General features: G+C 30.9%; 1 protein-coding gene across 1 annotated transcript; it reads left to right on the plus strand.

Annotated features, from left to right (window-relative positions):
- Nucleotides 1–20: 20 nt before the first annotated feature.
- On the plus strand, nt 21–22,835 carry LOC134707380 (eIF5-mimic protein 2-like). Its single transcript, XM_063567093.1, has 14 exons — nt 21–185; nt 3,331–3,398; nt 3,753–3,835; nt 4,073–4,166; nt 5,052–5,161; nt 5,871–5,936; nt 6,644–6,779; nt 7,327–7,436; nt 8,607–8,693; nt 9,300–9,383; nt 16,819–16,884; nt 18,431–18,650; nt 19,600–19,722; nt 20,133–22,835. Exons 2-14 carry the CDS (start codon nt 3,338–3,340, stop codon nt 20,150–20,152), a joined length of 1,260 nt encoding a protein of 419 aa, XP_063423163.1. The 5' UTR covers nt 21–185; nt 3,331–3,337; the 3' UTR covers nt 20,153–22,835.
- Nucleotides 22,836–24,120: the final 1,285 nt, after the last annotated feature.

A 24,120-nucleotide genomic window follows, 5' to 3' on the forward strand; every position in this document is an offset into this window, starting at 1 on the left:
AAAGGCTTGAATTTATTTAGTATTTAGAAAAACTTGATTTTAAACATTAGGGAGACACAGATACAAATCTCGTGAGATTTCCTTCAAAAGTGTTACTATAATTAGTAACATATCTTTTTCTTTCTTGACAAGAACTGCGAAAGAAGCGAGGCTAGACCGGCATTACAAAACTCCATAAAGTTGAAGTAAGAACCGTTATGTAGAACAATATTGAAATGTTTTAAGAGACTTTTAACGTATCAAGTAAATAACTACACATTGGATCTTCCTCAAGTTCCTGGGAACATATCCAGATTTTAAAAAATACGATATCAAATAACCAAACTGGCACACATCATACGTGACTGACTATGGTATTCAAAAAGTTGCGAATTGATTAATTTTAATATTTATTAAGTTTTATTTTCATTAACTGCTCACATGAGATAGATGCTTCATAATCATGAAATGTCAGTCAAGTTATTTTCAACACAATTTGTCAATTGGTACATCTCAAAAAATAGTTGAACTGCACAAGTTACAAAAATTGACGAATTCTTGTATTTGAACACTTTGTTCACAAGGAATACACTTGTCCAGTTCTTCATTTAACTTACATTTTTTTTTCTATTAGTAACATAGCAGCCATTTTGACTCTTGTAAAATGGAGAATAAACGAGAGAGATGTCAGATGATAAGAATTAACGGTTTCAGAATTAATGCATTCTGGTTTATATTTTTAAAAGTGTACACCTAAACATTTTGATTTTTTAAAAAGGAACTAAACAATTGAAATTCAACCAATGACCTAACCTTATTTCAGTTTGGTGTATGAACAATGAGATTACCCATAGTCCTTCAGGGATCTCCATGGCCTGATTAATGATGGCCGTGTGCCATCGTTAAAATATCATGGGCTTATGTCAAAAATGCCTGCCATCGTTAAATTATCTTTCGCCATTGTCAAATGATATCCAGGGGTGTTGAAATGCTATGCCCGACTCGTACATTTGAACAACTGGACAAGTAATTATTCTTGTCTTGGTTGCCTTGAGTCTAGACAAGTAAAAAAATATTCAAGACAAAGTAAAAAAATATACAAGACAAAGTTCAAATTTAACAAAAACATATAATTAATTTCAAAAAGTATAAAGATGTATAATTCATGTAAAAGAATTCAATGTTCATGACGATAAATATTACATGATACCGGAAAAAGATGGATACCAAAATAAATAAAAATAAGTATGCGAACCCAAGTCACGTAAAATTGCATAGGCTCTGTCCATTGACATGGGATCAGCGATTAGGTTTTATCCATCATTTATAGCAAGTGTGATTTCTTAATTTCTAATTTTGTATTGAGATTCAGATTGATAAATACTTAATAAAAAGGTGGGCTCAAAGTAGAAAACCTTAAATGCAAATGGAGGACACAGAGTATTTAAAAAAAAAACGGAAGCGAGAATTTCAGACATCATGAATATCAGATTGCCCCTGGCTATCTATGGAAATTCGAAAAATGAATTAAGTTTTTGTCTTATTTATAGATGAAAGGTCAACATTATTTGTTGTCAAAGTGGCAAACAGCCAAGCAGAATTATCTCACCAACTCACAGGGAACAAAAAAATTTAAACCACCTGCATTAAATCTTAAATCTGCCATGTTCACATACAACTAAAAATCTCCCAATTATTGTGATAACAAGGAGGACTTTCCTTGATTAGCTGATTATTCTTTTAAGGCAAAAAAAAGAAACAAAACAACCTTAATTATATATGGCAGATTTTACAGTATTGTGTTCTGTCTCCTACTTCATGTTGCTAACGTGACGGAGACAAAAATTAGTAACATTAGCGACATTTGGACATGTCACATGAGCAACAACATCTTTAAAAGTTCAAATGTATGCACACAGTGATGTTTAATATATGCCTGGAGTAATAAAATTGTACAGTCTGGTATAGAATTTCTAAATATACAGAATGTCATTTGCAGGTGTACTTTATATCAAATGAATACACACAAGAAACCAAAAAAATAGTAACGTTAGCGACATTTGGACATGTCACATGAGCAACAACATCTTTAAAAGTTAAAATGTATGCACACAGTGATGTTTAATATATGCCTGGAGTAATAAAATTGTACAGTCTGGTTTAGAATTTCTAAATATACAGAATGTCATTTGCAGGTGTACTTTATATCAAATGAATACACAAGAAACCAATTCGTAATAGTAACATTAGCAACATCTACTATCATGACATTACGTTTTGTTGCGAACGTCTTTTTGATGGACGGAATACATTTAAGGTCCTCTTGTAACGATATTACATACAACTTACCTTCTTTGCTACCCCATCATGTGAAGAAACTGACTCCGAATCTATTTCTGCAAAGGGTGATATCGTAACTCCTATACAGGAGAGTTACAGATCTAAATATATGTTGCTCACGTGACACTGATTTGGACGGAAACCTCAAGTAGTAACGTTCGCAAAAAATAAAACAGCCAATGATATTGATTCCTCAAGTCCTTCGACCCCCTTACGTCATCCAAATTTAATATGATTGCTATTTTCAATTATTTATAAAACCCGGGATAAAAATAACTACAATGGCCTGTCTGAGAACCAACAAGAAAATTGCGATCGTGACATACCACAATGGACGGAAAAGACGTGACGTTAGCAACAATATTATTAAATTACCTTTTTTAGCCTTTACCAATAAAAATCTGCCTTAAAGTTATGATTAAAACACAAAAGAAGACTTTTTATTAAAATATAAGTCCATGTTATTAGGCTCAACTTATAAATAATACTTCAAAATTCCACTCCAAATAAGCTGGATGTCAGTTAAGTAGGTCATGATGTCTATTCCATGTCCAATATTTTGAAATTGAAAACCCTCTAATTCTAACAAAAAACACAAACACAGAGTAATTTTTATTTTTATTTACTCAGAAAGACACATTTTATTCAATAACATAATTCATTACTCCATTACACAGTCTGTTTCACAGTTTCAGCAATTGCTTTTTTGATGGATACAAAAAAACAATAATTCCTTCTTATTGTAAAATCTGCCATATATATATATACCTATTACATGTATTAATTAACCCAGTTATCTATTAATATGTTGCAATTTTAACTAAATGGTGCCTTAACCACATTATGACATATTGAAGCAAGGCGCCTCACTGGAAAATCTCCCCACACAGATTTTTAAAACCCAAAGACCAAACAGGTGACTTAATGTTTTATGAAATTGAAATTTTTAAAAATTGTACACCAACATGTATTCAAACATTATTTTATTCTTTTTAAATATTTTCATTTAAGAATTTTTATGAGTCAGAAGGCAGAAAAACCGTCATTATCAGGCACGCGTCTGAAGACCCGGAAAAGGGGTAAGTCTTAATATAAAATTAGCTTAAATAAATCTATATAATCATTTGTACTCTTAATTTGCATGCCCCCACCGTAGCGAAGGGGGCAATAAGTTTCACAGCATGGGAAAATTAAATCAAAAATAATGAATAGTTTTAGAAGGGTGCACATGCTGTTCATGAAATCCTCACATCTAAGTTTATATTTGACAAAAATTAGCCTATCGAGGAGGTGAAATTTAATGAATAGCATTTAATTTAGCCTGTTATTTTCTCTCAAGAAAATGTCCAGTACAGTTCCTAGGTTTGAAAAGCCGTAACATAGATTCTCTATTTTATACAAGCAATTAAATAATTTTCAATGCTTTTTTCCAGATGAAAAGGAGAAGTACGATCCTTCATTATTCCGAGATGCAATTATCGCTGGTCTTAATGAAACTGATGGTGATTTAGACCTGGTATGTTTATGAAACTTTTCAAAATACATCTTGAAATATATATTAAACATTATAATCTTTCAAACAATATATATGGAGAAGTCAAAAAAATTGTTTTATATATTTTCTACCAACAATAAAAAAAAATTCAAGTTATCCCAAAATAATTAATTTCACTGTCTTAAAACAGAAATATATTTTTTGTTGAAAAAAAAGTATGATAAATGATCAATGAGTTTAAATTTTTAACAATTTCAGGTATCAAAATACTTAGACACGGCTGGGGCCAAACTTGATTACAGACGTTATGCAGACGTACTCTTTGACATACTCGTAGCTGGAGGACAACTTGGTAAGGACTTCAAATAATTTTGACAAATTTTGTCCTATTAAAAAAAACCTGTTGAAGATCTAATACATATATGTTTAAGGGGCACTAGCTTTCAAGTTCATGTTTACCGATTATAATCAAATTCTCATATTTAATTTATAACAATGTAAAACATTTATCCAAACTATCAAAAGTCTAAAAATAAACAAATTAACAGGTCACGGGCATAAAAATATGTAGCTTCGTTTCATGTGATTTTTAATCTAGACACCATCTAATTAACTATCAAGTTAACCTCTAAAGTCACCAGATGACCATATAAGCAATGTAAATATAAATAGTTTAAGCAAACTCGTACTGTTGGATTTTACTATGTCTATTTAATTTCATATTATAGATGAAAAATAAATGTTTAATATTGCTTTTACCTGTTTAAGATTTATATTTTGTGGATCAATTCATGCAATAAAATGATTTACCTTTGTTTCACTTTCACTGTTGACATTCTTCTCCTTTACATAACTTTACACATACAATTCACATGTAATCAATCTCAAGCTAGGGTGTTAAATTGAAGTTTGTTAACTTTATGAATTGTTTTACATTGTCAGTTCATGGCCTTTTATAGCTGACTATGCGGTGTGGGCTTTGCTCATTGTTGAAGGCTGTAGGGTGACCTATAGTTGTTAATTTCTGTGTCATTTTGGTCTCTTGGGGGAGTTGTCTCATTGGCAATCATACCACATCTTTTTCATATCAATTGTTACAAACATATGTACCTCCAAGAGATACAAGGAAAAACATGTAAAACATTATAATATACATGTATGAATATATACATATATTTTTTTTGAATAAAAACCATTTCTGTAAGTCTGTTAACTGTTGAGTAATTTCTATTTTTAGCACCAGGTGGATCTATTGTTGAAGATCCTGACCCTAACAAATTATCTAAGACTCATGTGTGTGTGTTTGGTACAGAAGAGTCTATTGATAAACTAAAAGCTTTTTATGACGTAAGTAATCATTTGTAAAAAAAAATCAACTTTATAAAATAAATTAGAAAACAAGTTGATCTCACCATTACTTGTAGATATTTGAAGAAACTTTTATTTTTTGACATTGATTGGACACAAGCTGAATCAAATAGCATTTGCAAGCATAATTCTTATTATGCTACATTTGTACCTATAGATATACAAGTAAAATTTGATGAGCTGGTAGTAAAACTAATGTGTTTTGTAGAATGACATGTCTTCCTGTTAACAGTAATCATGTGACCTAAGATTTAACATAGGGTGTCTTGTCTAGTGCACAATATGATTAACAGTTATCATGTGACCTAAGATTTAACATAGGGTGTCTTGTCTAGTGCACAATATGATTAACAGTTATCATGTGACCTAAGATTTAACATAGGGTGTCTTGTCTAGTGCACAATATGATTAACAGTTATCATGTGACCTAAGATTTAACATAGGGTGTCTTGTCTAGTGCACAATATGATTAACAGTTATCATGTGACCTAAGATTTAACATAGGGTGTCTTGTCTAGTGCACAATATGATATATTCAAATGACATCATCATTAATGTTTAAATTATTTGCTAGTTGTTCATGCAGATAAGGCAGATATTATATCTTACTCATTTTTCATTGAAAATAGTCTCATTGTTTTATATGATTGAAATGAAATGGGTCATGTAACTTAATGATGTATTGTAGATTTTCTATAAACTTCTGAGAAGATACAAGTATTTAGAGAAATCATTTGAGGAAACACTTAAAAAGGTAAAATAATACATTTTGTTTGTAAAACACATTGTAATTGTCCGATAAAGATTATCTACCAGTTGCTTACTGATAAAATCTGATAAGATTAAATACAACAAAATATTATTTGATATTAAAAAAATCAGAAGAATTGCTACTGTAATTTATTGTACGTGTCTCAAGTGCAGGAGGTCATGGGATCAATCCCTGGTTTGGTCAATTCAAATTTTTTTAAAATGAGCCTCTGGCCTTTGTTAGTCTTGTATAATTTTTAATTTTAGTTTCTTGTGTATAATGTGGAGTTTAGTATGACGTCCATTACCACTGAACTAGTATATATATTTGTTCAGGGGCCAGCTGAAGAATGCCTCCAGGGGCGGGATTTTCTCTCTGTATTGAAGACCTATTGGTGACATTCTGCTGTTCTATGGTCGGGTTGTTGTCTCTGACACATTCCCCATTTCCGTTCTCAATTTTATTACTGCTTATCTATCAAACCCATGGTATTTGGGAGAAAGTGTAGACTGGTTGGTTTCAGAGTCTTAATAATTAACTGATGGTGATATTTCGTTTGCACACTGTCACCTTCACAGCTATCAGTTTAAATATCTGACATCAAGTGGTTTAAGTACAAAAGCAGAGTATTTTCTTTTCTCATCAACATTTTATACTTCTGAATATACTTGCAATGTTTGCTAATAGATGTATATTTTATGTATTTTCAGTTGATATTATTCTTAAAAGGATATCATGAATCAGACCAGAGAAAATTGGCAATTATTACAGGAGTATTCCTGGCCACTGGTTTCTGCTCAGCAAAAGTCTTATCCAATTTGTTTGAGGATCATTTGGTTAAAGATGGTAAGATATTATTTTTTACAGACAGGAAACCCGTTTTCTTCCCATCAAAGATTTCTGCTAACTGATTTTGAAGTCATAAAACTTTGCTCAGTGCTCAAAGCACAAAAATCATGCTCATAACATGAAATCCAGCATTTTGATTGGTTGATTGATTGATTTTGGAGTATGAGTACAAAAAAACTGACTCGAAAGTTTTATGACGTCAAGACTAAAGCTTTTGATTAAGTTTCATATGAATATTAATGCTACTTTTCCTAATTAAAACAGTAGATGACCATATTATTCTAGTTGACGCATGAAGAAAATTAAATCCGTTGGCACAATCTTTATACACAGTTCTGGTCATGATGACATGCTCCTCTGAATAGACATTTGTAAATCAGGAAAATATGCTATTGTTGAGTCTATTCATTGCCACAGTTTTCTAATATGCCTGTTCATATATTTTTTGGAGAATTTTGGTTAACAGATCTACAAAGTTTGTTGTGTATCGTAATGCTTTTGAAAACTGGTCAATTTGTTGTATGTATATTTTACATCTTAACAGGTTTATCACTGGATTTTGCCACCATGATGTTCCGAGTTTGGCTTGAAGAAAGAGATATACAATCAATAAATGGAGCATTGAAGAAAGCTCAGTTAGATACAAGGCTGTTGGTATGTTAGCAGATGAGAAACATTTCTTTTTAAAAGATTAATTTATAAAAAGTTGGGTTGATGATTTGTTATTACAGAAATATAAGCACTTGATCTCTGAAAGGTCAATAAAATATTCAGTTATGCAGCCACTGTAGCAGGGAGGGCAATAAGTTTTTGGAAAAAAAATGCTTAATTTTTTTCATTTCTGTTAAATTTAAGTTCAAGTCAATAAGATTTTAAGAAACTAAACACAATGATTATAACAAAATTCAGATCACTTACAAATTCAGGTATTAATGTCATTTCTACCTTTCTTGAGTTATGTCCCTTTGTAATGTTATATGTAAGCAGGGCATCAAATGTGTTCAATGAACACATTCTACATTTATATAAATATGTTAGTCTTTCTGGTATTTGTTGGGTCTATCATTACTACAGTTACATGTCGTTCAATTTACAAAACAAAATGTTTCTTTTATCTTAAGGTGGTATGGGTGTCTTTCGCCATCTTGGATTGTAAAAAACAGAGAATCTAAGGTCCATATTTTCTATCAAGTTAGCAAAATTTGATGCAGGAATGCAGATTTTTAATGTGAATTTTCATATAAAAGAATCAATTTACAAGAATATAACTTATAAATATTAATATTTTTTCAAGTGTAGATTATTTTTGGTTGTTTTTTTTAATATTTTCAAAATGGCAATTTAAGGGGAGGTAACTGTAAAACAGTGCATTTTCTGAAGGACTCTACATGAAATTTTCCTATTTTGTCTCTTAGCCAGAAAAAACGTACGGTGACCCTATCTTTTCTTTTGATATTCTCAAAGCATTGTCTGAAAGCAATCTTTTCCTAATTTATTTTACAATCCTATCATTTTGTTTAGTTTCTATTCACAAAATGTTGTTTTTTCCTGTATAATCCATACAAAATTTGTCATTTTGTCACAACCTGTAGCTTGAGAAAATGCGCGGTGACCTATCATTTTTATAATATTTTTGAACATGTATCAATAGATACTACATTTTGACAAAGTATGAACAAATTCTATCATTTTTATTTTAGACTCCCATACCACCTTAAATCCATAAGGATCACAATTGCCTAATGAAGCCAAGGTGCTTGTATATATTTGTTTGTAGCTTATATGTTTTCCTATTCTTATTTTCATATTAATGATATATTTCAGGAGTTGTTTCCATTGAACAAGAGAAGCTTGGAGAATTTTGTTGTTCATTTTGAGAAGGCTAAATTGTCACCTATTGCTGATATGCAGGTACACATATTTAATTATAGGGTTATTGCATTAGAATTGGTGAATGTTGTCCTTGGTGTTTTTTATTTCCCATTTATTATGCCCCATTTATTGGCATTATGTTTTCTGGTCTGTCTGTTTGTCTGTTATTCTGTTCGTCCAGGTTCAGGTTAAAGTTTTTGGACAGATAGTTTTTGATGAAGTTGAAGTCCAATCAACCTGAAACTTAGTAAACATGTTCCCTATGATATGATCTTTCTAATTTTATTGCCAAATCAGAGATTTGATCCCATTTTCATCCTCGACTGAACATAGAAAATGATAGTGCAGATGGGGCATCCGAGTACTTGGGACACATTCTTTTTTATTAAATGTTAGAGAAGGAAATGTTTTGTTGTTCTTTTAAAAGAAAGTGCCCATATTTACATTTATAAATATACATATTTTTTTTTTTTTAAACAGCACAACAATGTTAAATCTATCATTTTGCAGAAGCGAACATATGAATGTGTGGGCTTATCTCTGTTAAGTTTTATAACATTTATTGCAAATGTTAAAATGAAAAATGTCTACTTTATTTCAGGATTCACAATTTATATCTTAATTTCTTCATGCCTTATATTACAGAAAGCTATTTCTACTTCTGGAATAAGAAAAAATTTACAGAAACAGTTGGGAGAAATGATTAAAGATGAAGAAAGTGTAGAAGAAGTAAGATTTTTAACAACATACTGAATAAAGACATTTTTTTTTGGCTAAATATTTTTTTAAAATTTTATATATGTTCATAAAATTTGTTTTATACACCATAATTAAGAGAAGAAGTAAGATTTTTAACAACATACTGAATTAAAGCACTTTTTCTTGCTAAATAATTTTTTAAAATTTTGTTTATACAGTAGACTCCGTCCAATCAGATACCCAAAATGTCAGCTAAAAATATCCGATTATCAGATATATTCAATTAGACAAATAGTTCCTTTTTATTCAGTAAAAACGAAATCTTCTTGTCTGCAAGATTGTAAATTCACAACTTCCGGGTCCATTTCCTGTCAGAAAAACATTGAAAATATCCGATTGTGCAGGATTTGAACAAATTTACCTGAATATTCATATCCAATTTGCCGATAGATTCTTTTATCCGATATTCGATTACACGATGAAATTAACATTAAACATATAGGGAAGGGTTTGGTGTTTTGAAATAATATTACAATATCCAATATATTCGTTTAGCCGATATCCAATTAGGTGGAGTCTACTGTATATGTCCATAAAATTTGTATTGTACACCATAATTTATTTGAATTATAATAAACCAAAGGACCATTATTTAACTAAATAATGTGGAAAGATATGAACTCTGGTCATTATAAATTTAATTGGTTGTGGCACAGCCCCCTCTATTTCATCTTTCATGGAACACTATGGATTTCCTGTTGCACTTCAAGCTAATCCAAAATAAACTGGGTAGGGTGAAGATTTCATGGCAAATGGTACCTAAAACCCCTCACCCATAAGTATAGATTTTTGTTTTTTTTACACATTGATATCGTAAAATATCAGCTGCAAGGCATCATGTGAACCTTTTTAGCAAGTGAGCACAGAGAACGAGCTAAAATTTCACATTGTGTGCAGCGGCTGATATTTTACAATATTTATACATAGAAAACCTGATTATCTGTTTATTGTTCTATTTCTGGTCTTTTCCCTCTTTCTAAGACAGTTTTATGCTTGACGAAGGCAAGCTTGATAATGTTTTATCTCGCATTGTGATGTCACTAATAACTTCTCCTCTCACATTGTAACGTCGCTGATAATGCCTGTTCTCGATTTGAAGCCTTGATACAAGAATTACAGAGCGACAAAGCAGGGTGATATAGGCGTAGGGAAGGACGATAAACAGGGTTATCGTTAAGGTGTGCAACAAATGGAAGTTTTTAACGACCTTGACTGGCTATACAGCCCTTGCACGGTTGGGTTAAGGTAACACGATACCGAATGGCATATCTCCCGATTTCCAAACTTTTTGGCACACGTGTTCTTTGAACCAAGTTACATCGGAATATGTAATAAAAAATGGGGGTCACCATTTTTGTTTTCTTGGTATTTTCAGAAGAAAAAGTCAATTTTGGCGACAGATTTACTTACGTATATAGGCGAAATGCCTATTTTTCGGCTTGCATTTTTATACGACCGCAAATTTTGAAAAAAATTTCGTCGTATATTGCTATCACGTTGGCGTCGTCGTCGTCGTCGTCCGAATACTTTTAGTTTTCGCACTCTAACTTTAGTAAAAGTGAATAGAAATCTATGAAATTTTAACACAAGGTTTATGACCATAAAAGGAAGGCTGGTATTGATTTTGGTAGTTTTGGTCCCAACATTTTAGGAATTAGGGGCCAAAAAGGGCCCAAATAAGCATTTTCTTGGTTTTCGCACTATAACTTTAGTTTAAGTTAATAGAAATCTATGAAATTTTAACACAAGGTTTATGACCACAAAAGAAAGGTTGGGATTGATTTTGGGAGTTTTGGGTTCAACAGTTTAGGAATTAGGGGCCAAAAAAGGGCCCAAATAAGCATTATTCTTGGTTTTCGCACAATAACTTTAGTTAAAGTAAATAGAAATCAATGAAATTTAAACACAATGTTTATGACCACAAAAGGAAGGTTGGTATTGATTTTGGGAGTTTCAGTCCCAACAGTTTAGGAATAAGGGGCCAAAAAGGGACCTAAATAAGCATTTTTCTTGGTTTTCGCACTATAGCGTTAGTATAAGTAAATAGAAATCTATGAAATTTAAACACAAGGTTTATGACTATAAAAGGAAGGTTGGTATTGATTTTGGGAGTTTTGGTCCCAACAGTTAAGGAAAAAGGGGCCCAAAGGGTCCAAAATTAAACTTTGTTTGATTTCATCAAAATTGAATAATTGGGGTTCTTTAATATGCCGAATCTAACTGTGTATGTAGATTCTTAATTTTTGGTCCCGTTTTCAAATTGGTCTACATTAAGGTCCAAAGGGTCCAAAATTAAACTTAGTTTGATTTTAACAAAAATTGATACCTTGGGGTTCTTTGAAATGCTGAATCTAAAAATGTACTTAGATTTTTGATTATTGGCCCAGTTTTCAAGTTGGCCCAAATCGAGGTCCAAAATTAAACATTGTTTGATTTCATCAAAAATTGAATAATTGGGGTTCTTTGATATGCCAAATCTAACTGTGTTTGTAGATTCTTAATTTTTGGTCCAGTTTTAAAATTGGTCTAAATTAAAGTGCAAAGGGTCCAAAATTAAAGTTAGTTTGATTTTAACAAAAATTAAATTCTTGTGCCTCTTTGATATGCTGAATATAAACATGTACTTAGATTTTTGATAAGGGGCCCAGTTTTCAAGTTGGTCCAAATCAGGATCTAAAATTATTATATTAAGTATTGTGCAATAGCAAGTCTTTTCAATTGCACAGTATTGTGCAATGGCAAGAAATATCTAATTTCACAATATTGTGAAATAGCAAATTTTTTTTTAATTAAGAGTTATCTTTCTTTGTCCAGTATAGTAAGCAAGAAATATCTGCAAGAATTTTTTTTAATTGGAGTTATCTTTCTTTGTCCAGAATCAACTTAAATCTTTGTTATATACAATATACAATGTATATTCACTTTTTACTACCAACTGATAAATTTAAATAATCTTTACCATTCAGTGATTACAAGCAGTTTTTTTACATCTTAATATTTTATGATGTATTTAAATGAGTAGTAATTGTTGCAAACTCCATTAGAATATTTTAATTGAAAGTAGTTTTGGAATAAGGGAAAGGGGGATGTGATTAAAAAATTGGGTTCAATTTTTCTCATTTGAAATTTCATAAATAAAAAGAAAATTTCTTCAAACATTTTTTTGAGAGGATTAATATTCAACAGCATAGTGAATTGCTCTAAGAGAAAACAAAAATTTTAAGTTCATTTGAATATATTCATTCTGTGTCAGAAACCTATGCTGTGTCAACTATTTAATAACAATCCAAATTTAGAGCGGAATCCAGCTTGAATGTTGTGTCCATACTTGCCCCAACCGTTCAGGGTTCAACCTCTGCGGTCGTATAAAGCTACGCCCTGCGGAGCATCTGGTTAGATTTTCCTATGAATGGCTATGTTCGCATATACGGAGAAAAACAAAAAACTAACATATTATCCAGGATTGCATTCTGAATCCATACACGTATAGAAACTTATGTGTCACCATCCTTGTTTTTGAGATAAATGGCTTCAAAGTTGATTGATACCCTTAGAATTTGTCCGAAAACGTGTGACGTTATTGAATACAGAATGTAACGTTATTCCTACTCAGAGAAATAGGAAACAAAATAGGCACTGGCTACGTTTACATGGAAATGTAACAATAATCAAAATATTATTGTTACATTGGAGACTAAATGCCGGAATGCATTGTTGGGTAAGGAACCGATTAATTACGAATGTAACAATAATTAGTGAGGCTATGGTTACATGCGGTCATTAAGGTCTCTTGTGGAGTGTTGTCTCATTGGCAATCATACCACATCTTCTTTTTATATATACTTGAAACTTGCTTGAACTGGTTGGTTCAACGTGAATCTTATGATAATAGTTCATGAATAAATTACCGGAAAGAAACAAGATCTTAATTCTAAAATATAATTAAAATCATGAAAAATAACTTCAGATTTTAATAAAGTTCACGTGGAAATAACATGAAAAATTTCACGTGTGATTTGAATAACTGATTTTTTATCTCCATCCTTTAAGACATAGATGGTATCATCGATTCATCCATGCAGAAATAGAGTACTTTAAAAATTTGATCCAGTTACACAGTTTTATGGCCATTGCTCGGCCACGTTTTTTGGTGGTTGTTTAACGTTCAGTGGCAAATAGTTCATGCATTTTCGGGATGATACAATACAATATTGAAAACAGTTGTTTATAAAAGACACATTTAATGCACCAGTTAAAAAAGGTTAAACATTCTGTTAGTTGTGAAAATTATGAGTGAAAGTAATTATCCTGATAAAATACACATTCTAAAAAATAAAAAAAACAAAAACTCAAAGGAAATTTCAGAACTCACATTCTTGATTTGCTACAATGTACCTACATAAGTATAGCGTACTCTGCGTAGTGTAAATGTGTCAGTTGGTTGCTAAGCAAGTCGGACAAACATTGCGAATTGTACGCAAGCTTTCACAAAATTCAACAGTCCCTTATTTGTGGAAAATTATTTATAAAACAAATCTTTAGATCAGGTATGCGTTCTTTATAAGTAAACAAGGATCCAGCTTGAAATTGCACTTGTAGACAATGTAAGCCGGAGTTTGTACTCTGCGTGCCTTATATATATATATAGATCTAACATTGTTGGGTTGATGTTTAGACGAGTTGTATATACATTATGTACACAGCCATGTATCACCATCATTGATGGCGATCCGATGGATACATCTGTTGTAGGGTTGTCACTGACTCAGACGTACTTATGAATATAATTATTTTCTGTGACTGTATCTTACATTAATTTGTAGGATCCTTTACTATAGATAATTTAGCTGATCTGTAACAATAACATCTTCATGCCTTATATATCATGTACTGTAGTACGCCGCTAGATTAAAACTGACGTGGAAAGGTTACATATGGTCACCGAAAGCTCTTTTTTTGAGAGCCCAGGTGGTCGTGTGGTCTAGCGGGACGGCTGCAGTGCAGGCGATTTGGTGTCACGATATCACAGTAGCATGGGTTCGAATCCCGGCGAGGGAAGAACCAAAAATTTGCGAAAGCAAATTTACAGATCTAACATTGTTGGGTTGATGTTTAGACGAGTTGTATATATATATATATATATATTTTTTTTATCAAAATGCCTAATCTAGCGACCTGTCATAAACAAAAAATAAAGAAAATCCAGACGATATGCACAGCTTTAATATAAGTTTTAACACCATGTACATAATCTTAACTTGAGGCAAAAAGACTGTCGTGCTAAATACTTAGCCGTTAACACCCTATATACCAACTGCGGGATTGACGGCTGAACGGACACAAGTGACACAATATGATGATACGTGCCTATTAGGATTTTGGTGACAAAACATATTTATGAATATCCAGTTCATATAATGGAATAGTTATTTGGAGATCTAAAATGAAGTAGCAATGTAAGCACATTTACATTTCCGTCATTTTGTCTTTGGTGGAAAGTAATTGGCAATTTTACCGCACCACCTTATTTCATTATTTGTTTGAATTTTCTACCGAAGAATGAAAGTTTGAAGACTTCAACAAACATGTACTAAGGGATTGAAATGTTACTGTGATAATTATACTTATCAAAACTTTCTAATCTAGGGGACCAACGTTTACTAAAACTACAAACGAAAAGATACTCGTCCAATTAGCTTCAGTCACAATTTGCTTGATTTCTTAGGTTTTGATGTTGTAAGGTAGATATAGGAAGATGTGGCGTGAGTGCCAATGAAACAACTCTCCATCTAAATAACAATTAAAAAAAAGTAAACAATTATAGGTCAATGTACGCGGCCTTCAACACGGAGCCTTGACTCCAGATGTTGCTTTCTTATAAATAGCATATCCCATATCTCCATTTATAATTATAGCAGCCAACTGTTGTACAAATAAAATGTTCCATATAATTGTTTACTTTATTTATACTTGTACTTTTACTAGTCTCATTACATCCCGCAAAGTCAAATAGACGTCTAACTTTCGAAGCATTTTACTTGCGGTCGGACGAAAACCAAGTGATAATTTATATTCCCTAGTTACCCTTGTGATGTAATTCGTAGAATAAAAAAAATATATAAAAAATATGTTATTGTCAGAAATATTAAATGTATTTGTTCTCGCTACGAAACAAGTCTCTTTCTGTTGTTTGAATAAAAAGTAAGCCAGTTGTTTGCTTGTAAATTTCGAGAGAAAACAATTGTAACAGAACCAATTTGACAAGAGCCAGTGCTGACTATCAACTTGCGTTAATAGACGCAAGTGGATACATGGGGCTGTTTTTAATCAGACTTTAACTGGACCTGAATTGTTTTTAATTTTATGTTTGTTCTCATGTATTTCCAAGACTACGTTAACTTTCTCTGACCTCCTTCCGAATTTGCTGTCTGTCCCGTGTAGATTTGGTCTATAGGACTACAAAGCTAATACTTTATTTTATAAATGTTTCAGAAACTATATCAGATTCACTCTCTACAGACCAATGAATTTCAGAGACTGTTTATACTTGGAACACAGGGAATGTTTTTCGGAAAATAACAAACTTAAACCACTTTTTTACTTCCCATACTAACAAACCATTTTCTGTATGGGTTTCAAAGTCCCATTGTACAATGTATTGTTCTTTTTCGCCTAATTCTATTCGAATTCTCATCCAGATGATAACCTTTTTCCATTTTTCCCGAGCGGTGTTTTTGGCGACCATTTTAACACGAATTAATAGTTGTACAATTCCTGTTTTATAACGCATCATCCTAAGTTTCTATAGAATAGATTTCTACGAAAATTTCATGGGGATACGGCGTGCATCATGAAGAAATATTTATTGCAAATACATGTATAAACCAAGAATAAGATAAATTGACAAAACTCAATCTTTTATGCATAAGAACATATATAGATAAATCATGCAGATACTTAAATAGTCAAGAAACAGAATATTTAAAAGTAAAGTAATACATTTTTAAAGGTTAACAATGAGCAGAAGAATTGCCGGAAAACGATTAAGCAATGTATGTCAAATAACTTAACCGTTACGTATTGCATCAAAACTCTCGGCACTGTGCATCTAGAAAAAGTTTCTATTAAAAATGTCACATAGTAACCACATTTTTTTTTAATAAAAATCAACTTGTGATTGCAGAACCTGCTACATTGGCTTGTATACATACATCATCTGTGAAAGGCCGAACGTTATTCGATAACGTCGGGAACGATAACTCGTGGCGTAACGTCATTCGGTATCGTGTTACCTTAAGATGAGTACATGCCTCCTTGATGCATTATTTTCTGTCTGTCTGGGGCATATCAGTAACATGAGTCTAGGAGCATGTCATTATTGCATATCGTTGTAATATTATTTCAGATGTTACGGTTTATACAGGAACAGATAAAGGACAATAGTTTGAATGATAGTGAAATCACTACAATGGTAAATATATTTATCTTAATATTAGTGTTGTCAAATCGTACACTTTTGCCTAACCGGTTACTCAGATAATCGTTCGACTCATTAACTGGTTAACCGGTAGTTTAAGTTGGTGTTTGAAAGCCTTATCTATAGTACCCTACACAGAGATACAAGATGTGGTATGAGTGTCAATTTGACAACCTTTCATCCAAGTCAAATTGAAGCTTTTAGAATTGAACCTAATCATTAAAATACATCGTATCAACATTATCAACTATAGCGATTGTACCAACTTCAGATTGAAAAAATAAAATCTTGATCTCGTAGAACTGAATATGTCTGAAACTGATTATTCTTTCCTTTTCTCTTGTTGTCTCTGAAAATAATGTGGAGTGTTTCAATTTGAAATGATTAAGCATGTTACTCATACTATCACATATACATTGAGTACATTCACATTGGTTTGCATTTCACAGTTTTTTAGTTAGCATTTCGTTTAAAGTAAGACTAAGCCTTGCACAACGGAGGTTTCACATTAAAATGTAGGTCTACATAATATTAGATCACAAATGAAATAATGAAGTAAATTGTAAAATAATCGTATTACTGATTTAATGTCACTGTTAAAAAAACATGTATACTAATTGTGTTTCTTTAAGATCTTGCCGGAGCTGAGAGACAAGCTCTAATTAATTTTATGTTTTTATGATTAACAATAGCAATCAATATACTGGACAATTGATCTGTTAAATTAATTAACCACAACCACAATTTTTATATACAACATAACTGTTAAATGATTTCAATACAAATTAATATCACATCTATCAAAATTGAAAAAAAAGTCTGGTTAACCAGTTAGCGTTTTTGGTATTCAGTATTCGGTTGTTTAACCGGTTAACCGTTGACAACACTACTTATTATTGTGACAATATAGAATCTAGTAGTTAACTAATATCTTGAAAACACAAAATAGATAGAAAATGTCACAAAAAGATCCCAATGTTTAGATCTACAAATGTACTTTCTTTCCATTTCTACCAACTATTAGATGATGATGCCTTACAAGATGTTATGCTATCAAATGATGATTTGTCTTGACAAATTTGAAAAATTTGGCCTATTGACTTGAAACTATAAAAAGAAGGGAAAAAAACAAAAACTGGAAATGGTAAAAATTATCAGGTATACAAGATCTCCCCAAAAAATTATCTTGAAAACAGTAGGCTGAAAATGTAGACAGGGAAAAATTTCTGCAATATTCCAGTCAAGCAATTTGTCGGTCACTCGTTCCTTCAGTTAAACTGGATAATTTATGCTCAGTTCACTCAATTCCATGAAACTTCTGTGTTATACTTTGAGCTTTGATCTTGAAAATTTGAGAACATTATACTTCTCAAGTTAATGACTAGAGGCATTATGTCTAACAAAACCAAGTTAAATACATGATATTTGTATTTGATCAGCAGATATTGGAAATTTTTTGTAACAAGCATTTAAAACCAAGTTTAACACTTACGATATATATATATTAGAAATTTATAGTTACATGTATACATATTTCAAGGTTTGGAACACAATTATGGCTGCAGTTGAGTGGAACAAGAAAGAAGAGCTGGTGGCAGACCAGGCTATGAAGCACATCAAGATTTACTGCCCTTTGTTGGCCACGGTGGTAAAAAGTGGCAAAGCAGAATTGACTTTAATGGTCAAAATACAGGATTATTGTTATGGCAATGTCAACTTCATGAAATCATTTCAGAAAATCATTGTCATGTTGTATAAAAGTAAGTTTAAAATATAAAGTTTGTTTTACTGGTTAATACTATTAATCTAATGTTGTTGGTTAACATGGTTAATGTAAAGGACAGTGGTTTCTCTACCAATGACTTTGATATGTACCAATGACTTTCTTTTCTACCAATTGCTTTGAGTAGGATTACAATTTGAGGTAAATGCAATCTTATTTGGCTAAACTATAATGCCTTATAAAGGCATTTTTTCAGCAAAAAATGTGACATGAGGGTAATTACTTCAATTCATACAAACTGTAATAAGAAAAACCTGTCATAACAGTGACCAAAAAGGGTGACTCTGTAGTCGGACCAATTAAATATAACTGCATCTTACATGTAAAACCATTCCTTTATGTTTTTGAAATTTGATTGGTTTTAAACGAAATAATTTGAGCAATAAATGATTTAGTTTGTCAAATCAATGTCAAGACTTTAAAATTCAGAAAGATTTGTTTAGCAAAAAAATCAACAGAACAATTTTTTTGATATACTCACTTATGTCGATGTATTGTGTGAATTGACCCTTACAAAATAATGATTTTGTTGTGACCAAGTATCTTTGTCTTGTTCCCTATAGTTAGCTTGGTTTTCTTTAAAACAATTTTAAAAAGCAAAAGAGAGTAAAATTAGGATGATAAAAAAGAGTACTGCTGGCTCAAATTATTTTGTGAAATGCTGACAGGCTGCCTTAACTTACTGTTGAGTGGCACGATATGGTATATTAAAGTTGTTATAGCTTGTTTACACATTGTTCAGTAAAGATGGTGTGATTTTAATAAATTTTCTAATTTACAGAAGCGAAGATTACAGACTATAATAAATAAAGAATGTAAAATTGTGTATACAATAACTATAAATATCAGAATGTTATAAATGTGATATAAGAACAAATAGTTAATATAAAATATTGTATACAATTTATAACTAATATTACTTCTAGGTGATGTTCTATCAGAGGATGCCATATTGAAATGGTACAAAGAGGGACACTCTACCAAAGGGAAAAGCACATTCTTGGAACAGATGAAGAAGTTCATAGAATGGTTGGAGCAGGCTGAGGAAGGTAAATTTACAAGAAAGAAATGCTAAGTTACAGGGAAGGATCTGTTTTGGCCTACTCTGTCATACATTAAACTACTTGTAACCTTTTATATTATTTGCAAGAACTCCTTTTGTATATACAACTATTTGGTTTTATGATTTCTTTCATCGTGCAAACTTATGTTACCAATGTACTTGATTTATAGGTAAAGTTATAAACTCCCATGGGGAATTAGTATGACTGTTCGAGAACTGTATAGCCAGTCAGTGTTGTTAAAACCCCTCCATCATCATCATCATTGGCAATCCCCAAACTAAATGAAAAAGTTAATTTTATAAGTCATACATTACCTATGTTTCCTTACAAATTTAATGTGCATTTAACTATTAATAAAAATGTCTTCAAGTAAAAAGAAATGATTTATTTTGTAGAATCTGAAGAGGATGACTAGATACAGACCCAGTGGTTATGTAGTTACCTCCCTTTGAAATTTGGAGTTGCTCCCCTTTGGATCATCTTGTACCTTGATGTGCATAATGAAGACAAAACTGTACATGAATTATCATGGTTCTGATGCAAACTATATTAATATTATAATAAATAAAGACAAAAAATGACAAATTGTTGACAGATTTGATGCCAATTGATTTTTTTCTGCAAATTTGTATGTTAATTATTAATTAAGGTCTATGTATATGTGTACTGATGTCTATGACAGAATCATAATAACACCAGCATCAATTTCCATGTATTTCTTTGGAACTGAATAAGAAGCTGTCATGTATATTCAATCAGAGAACCTCCGACTTATTATTTATAAGCTTTACTTCCCTTGTTATGTTTTAACTTCTAGTGTTGTATTTTAATTGAAAAATAAAAAAGCAGAATGAAATATAATCAACATCAATAACCAAGGTATCTTTGTCATCCACATAAATTTGTTTTCTTTTTTCATATACACCTACAGATATTTTGTTTTTGAAAAATAAATTGAGTTTTTATTTTCTTCTATTAGTGTTGATATGATGTTATGGATGCAAAGAAAAATGTCACTAATGTAAAATGATTCCACTCACTAAAAGTCAATAATTCTAAACGGGCAATCCGGTATTATTATGTTATTTTTTGGTTTAACTCATAAATAAGATTTGTTGAATTATTTTTCAATGTTATGCTTTAAATTTTCACATGTTTGACCAGTTTTAAACCATATTGGTTTATCAAAATACTTTTTATCTGTGGGCAGCAAAATATAAGATATTTTTGAAAGATTGAAATTGACTGTTTGATATTACATTTGAATGTAAGTTTTATCTCACTGTAAAATTTGGAATTACTGAATTACATTTGATAGTAGTTAGATAATGCAAATTAAAAGAAAAATAAGTGTGTACATAATGTAATTTCAACCTCTGACTGATTATAAAATAAATTGAACAGGCCCCTTTAATGCAAGTGAAAATCATTTGCATTAGCATGAGTCTTTCCTTTAAATTTTTACTGCGTTGAAGGAAATGTGTACAAGTTTAAATTTTATTCTAATGCATTATGGAACTTTGACAGTCTCAATCTTGAAATCTAAAAAGAATTTTAAGTCTCATCCACGATTTTTATTGTGAATTTATGTTGTTGAATTTTAATTGTTCTTTTAAATAATGAATTGAGGAATTATTTAAAATGCAAGTAAGATATTTTTGTAGAAAAAATAACTTATCAATTTGTTGAAATCACTTATTTAATGAATTTTGATTAAAGATTTATAAAAAAACAAAATTTCTTCATATCCTTACCAACAGTAAGGGGTAAACATTTAATGCCTAAATCATTTTTATGTGCTGTCCTACTTCAAAAGAATTAGTACAAGTAACACCATTCCTTTGTTTTAGTTCCACTCATTCTATCCTTGTGATCTTTACCATCAATGTCTAAATCATCTTACAATAACACATTCTCATTCACAATTCAAATGTGCTATTTCTGGTATGCATATAATATTGTGACAAAGATTATAACTTCGTCAAAATGTTATTGAGGTAGTTTTAGAATGTGAATAAAAAGTTTTATGTAATTATAATTTATTTGATTCGTGTATATTCATGTATAGGGAATAATTTTTCCTTCATTTACCAAGTATATACATTGAAAGTAAATAAAACTGTTATATACCAAAGTTGCACTGCACAACTTTAAAAAAGATATATTGTGGACTATTACCATGGTTTCAACTTACAAGCTGTTCGATTTGTTCTTTTCATTTTAAGTAACTTGTCAAATATTTAAAATATAAATAAATATGCATGTGTTTGTATATAATACTGTACATGTGATTGTTTTCAATGTCAACAATGATAAGTTAATTTTTGCAACCTTTTTAGAATTTATCAAGTCTACAAGTGCATGGTTCTCCAAAAAAGGTGTAAAGAAAAGATTAATCTGTGAGAACAAATTGGTCTATGATAGCTGGCTGGAATAAACATTTTTGTCTGTCATCTTTCCATATTCATGTAAATAGATAATGGCCAAAACGTGCTGCTTTTGTTGTTTCACTGTCTTGTTAAGATAATCTGTGATGTGCAGTCCTTTGAAAAACACCTGCCCTGGCTATTCTTTTTTTGCCTTTACGAATATTTATAAAATAATTGTGCAATTTCATATTAAATCTGTATTGTGGGAGGAAATGGTATATGTTTTCAGAACAATCTTGGACAAATAAATTAAGGTTTTGAACTTTAAGCTGTTAAATCATAGCTTATTTTGGATTTTTGAAGCTGATTTTCACGTATGGAATTAGACTTTTTAGCATGGTTGTTGGAATTAAACTTAAAAAAAAACCAAATTAATTTTGATCTTTCAGTTTCCAGATCTTATTTCATTATTATATTGTCAAGTAATGGTGGTAATTCATTTTTCTGTTTTATGCATATTTACTTTGATATTGATACAGAAAGTATGATTCATCTGCTTTTTACCTCTAAATGGTTTTTAAAATTGATGTATAAATACCATGACTTCTGGTCACTAGAGATCAGGGACACATCACCATGTGGTGCTTATTTATAGCAGCCATTAAAGAATATGTGCATGTACAGCAAATTTGTACCTTCCTTTTCTAAATAAAAAAATAAATAAATTTAGATTTATTTTTTTGTTGTTTAGCTTACTGTAAATTCAGAAATTATTGTGGGAGAGTATTATTGAGATTTTTGAAAAATATATTAAATGGATTAATTTCTGCAAACAAATATGTGTATCAGACATAAGAATGCAATTTCTTATTATTGTGGTCCTCACATTATTCACATTAATAAAAACCTCACAACAATTTCTGAATTTACAGTACAAGTATACAAATGTGAAGAAGAAAATCTTTGTAAGTATGATATTTTTGTTTTCCCTAAGTTATGAAACTGGATTATATAAACCTCAACCAAATCATCAGAAATTAAAAAAATTTGTGATTGACTATCAACAGTTTATGTCAAATGACAATTTGTTCTATTGTCCATTTGACTTCTATATATTTGCAGAAAAAAATTCTTAAAAATTCATTTTTTAAAATTAATAATTTTTTTCTTGATGTATATTAATATATGATACATACGAACTCTGACTATTAATTTCATAATTTTTGGTCAATAAATAAAAAAGTTTCCCATTAGGTCTCTATAATAATTTTATTTTTTGAAGTGTTGATTACCTGATGGAGTAAGTATAAGTAGTGTAACGGCCTTCCAACCAAAACAAAAACAACATACATGTGCTTTTAAAGTTTGTTAATATACACTTAGCTTATGCCCCATTTAAGTGAACTGCTAATGGTAAGTCAATGATACTTGTTATAATATGTGCTCTCGTTTCCATGAAGGGTAAAGCGTCAACTCTTGTTAAGTTGTAGATATGTGTTATACGTTTATGAGACCAATATACAATGTACAGTCTTTTGAGAACAGAAGAGTTTATACAATACCAGTATTTTAGATTTTAAATATGGTAGCATGGGTAGCTAAGAGTAAAAAAAAAGACACAACTACAATAAATCTGCTATCAACACTATCTGATAATTTAGTAAATTTTAGTTATCAAGAGAACTACTGAAGATGAGCCTGACAAGGGATTAGGTTGAAACAATTTTTTGTACATCTAAACTGGACTACGGAAAAAAAGATCTATCACCAAATAACACTTAACTGCATAAAAGATAAAAAAAAATACACCCATTAGAATACAATACTGTATTACAGAATGCTCTATTTTAATAAAAGCAAGCTCAAAGCTCTTTTAAAATCCGCTGATATGAAATTATACACTAATATCAGCAGCTGATTCTCCAACAGATTTCCTACAACACCAACACTACGTTAAAAGTAAATTCTAATATGACTTGCTTCTTTCGCTTTGTAAACAACACTGATAAAATTC

The sequence above is a fragment of the Mytilus trossulus genome, chromosome 2 (assembly GCF_036588685.1).
Source record: "Mytilus trossulus isolate FHL-02 chromosome 2, PNRI_Mtr1.1.1.hap1, whole genome shotgun sequence".
NCBI classification, from domain to species: domain Eukaryota; kingdom Metazoa; phylum Mollusca; class Bivalvia; order Mytilida; family Mytilidae; genus Mytilus; species Mytilus trossulus.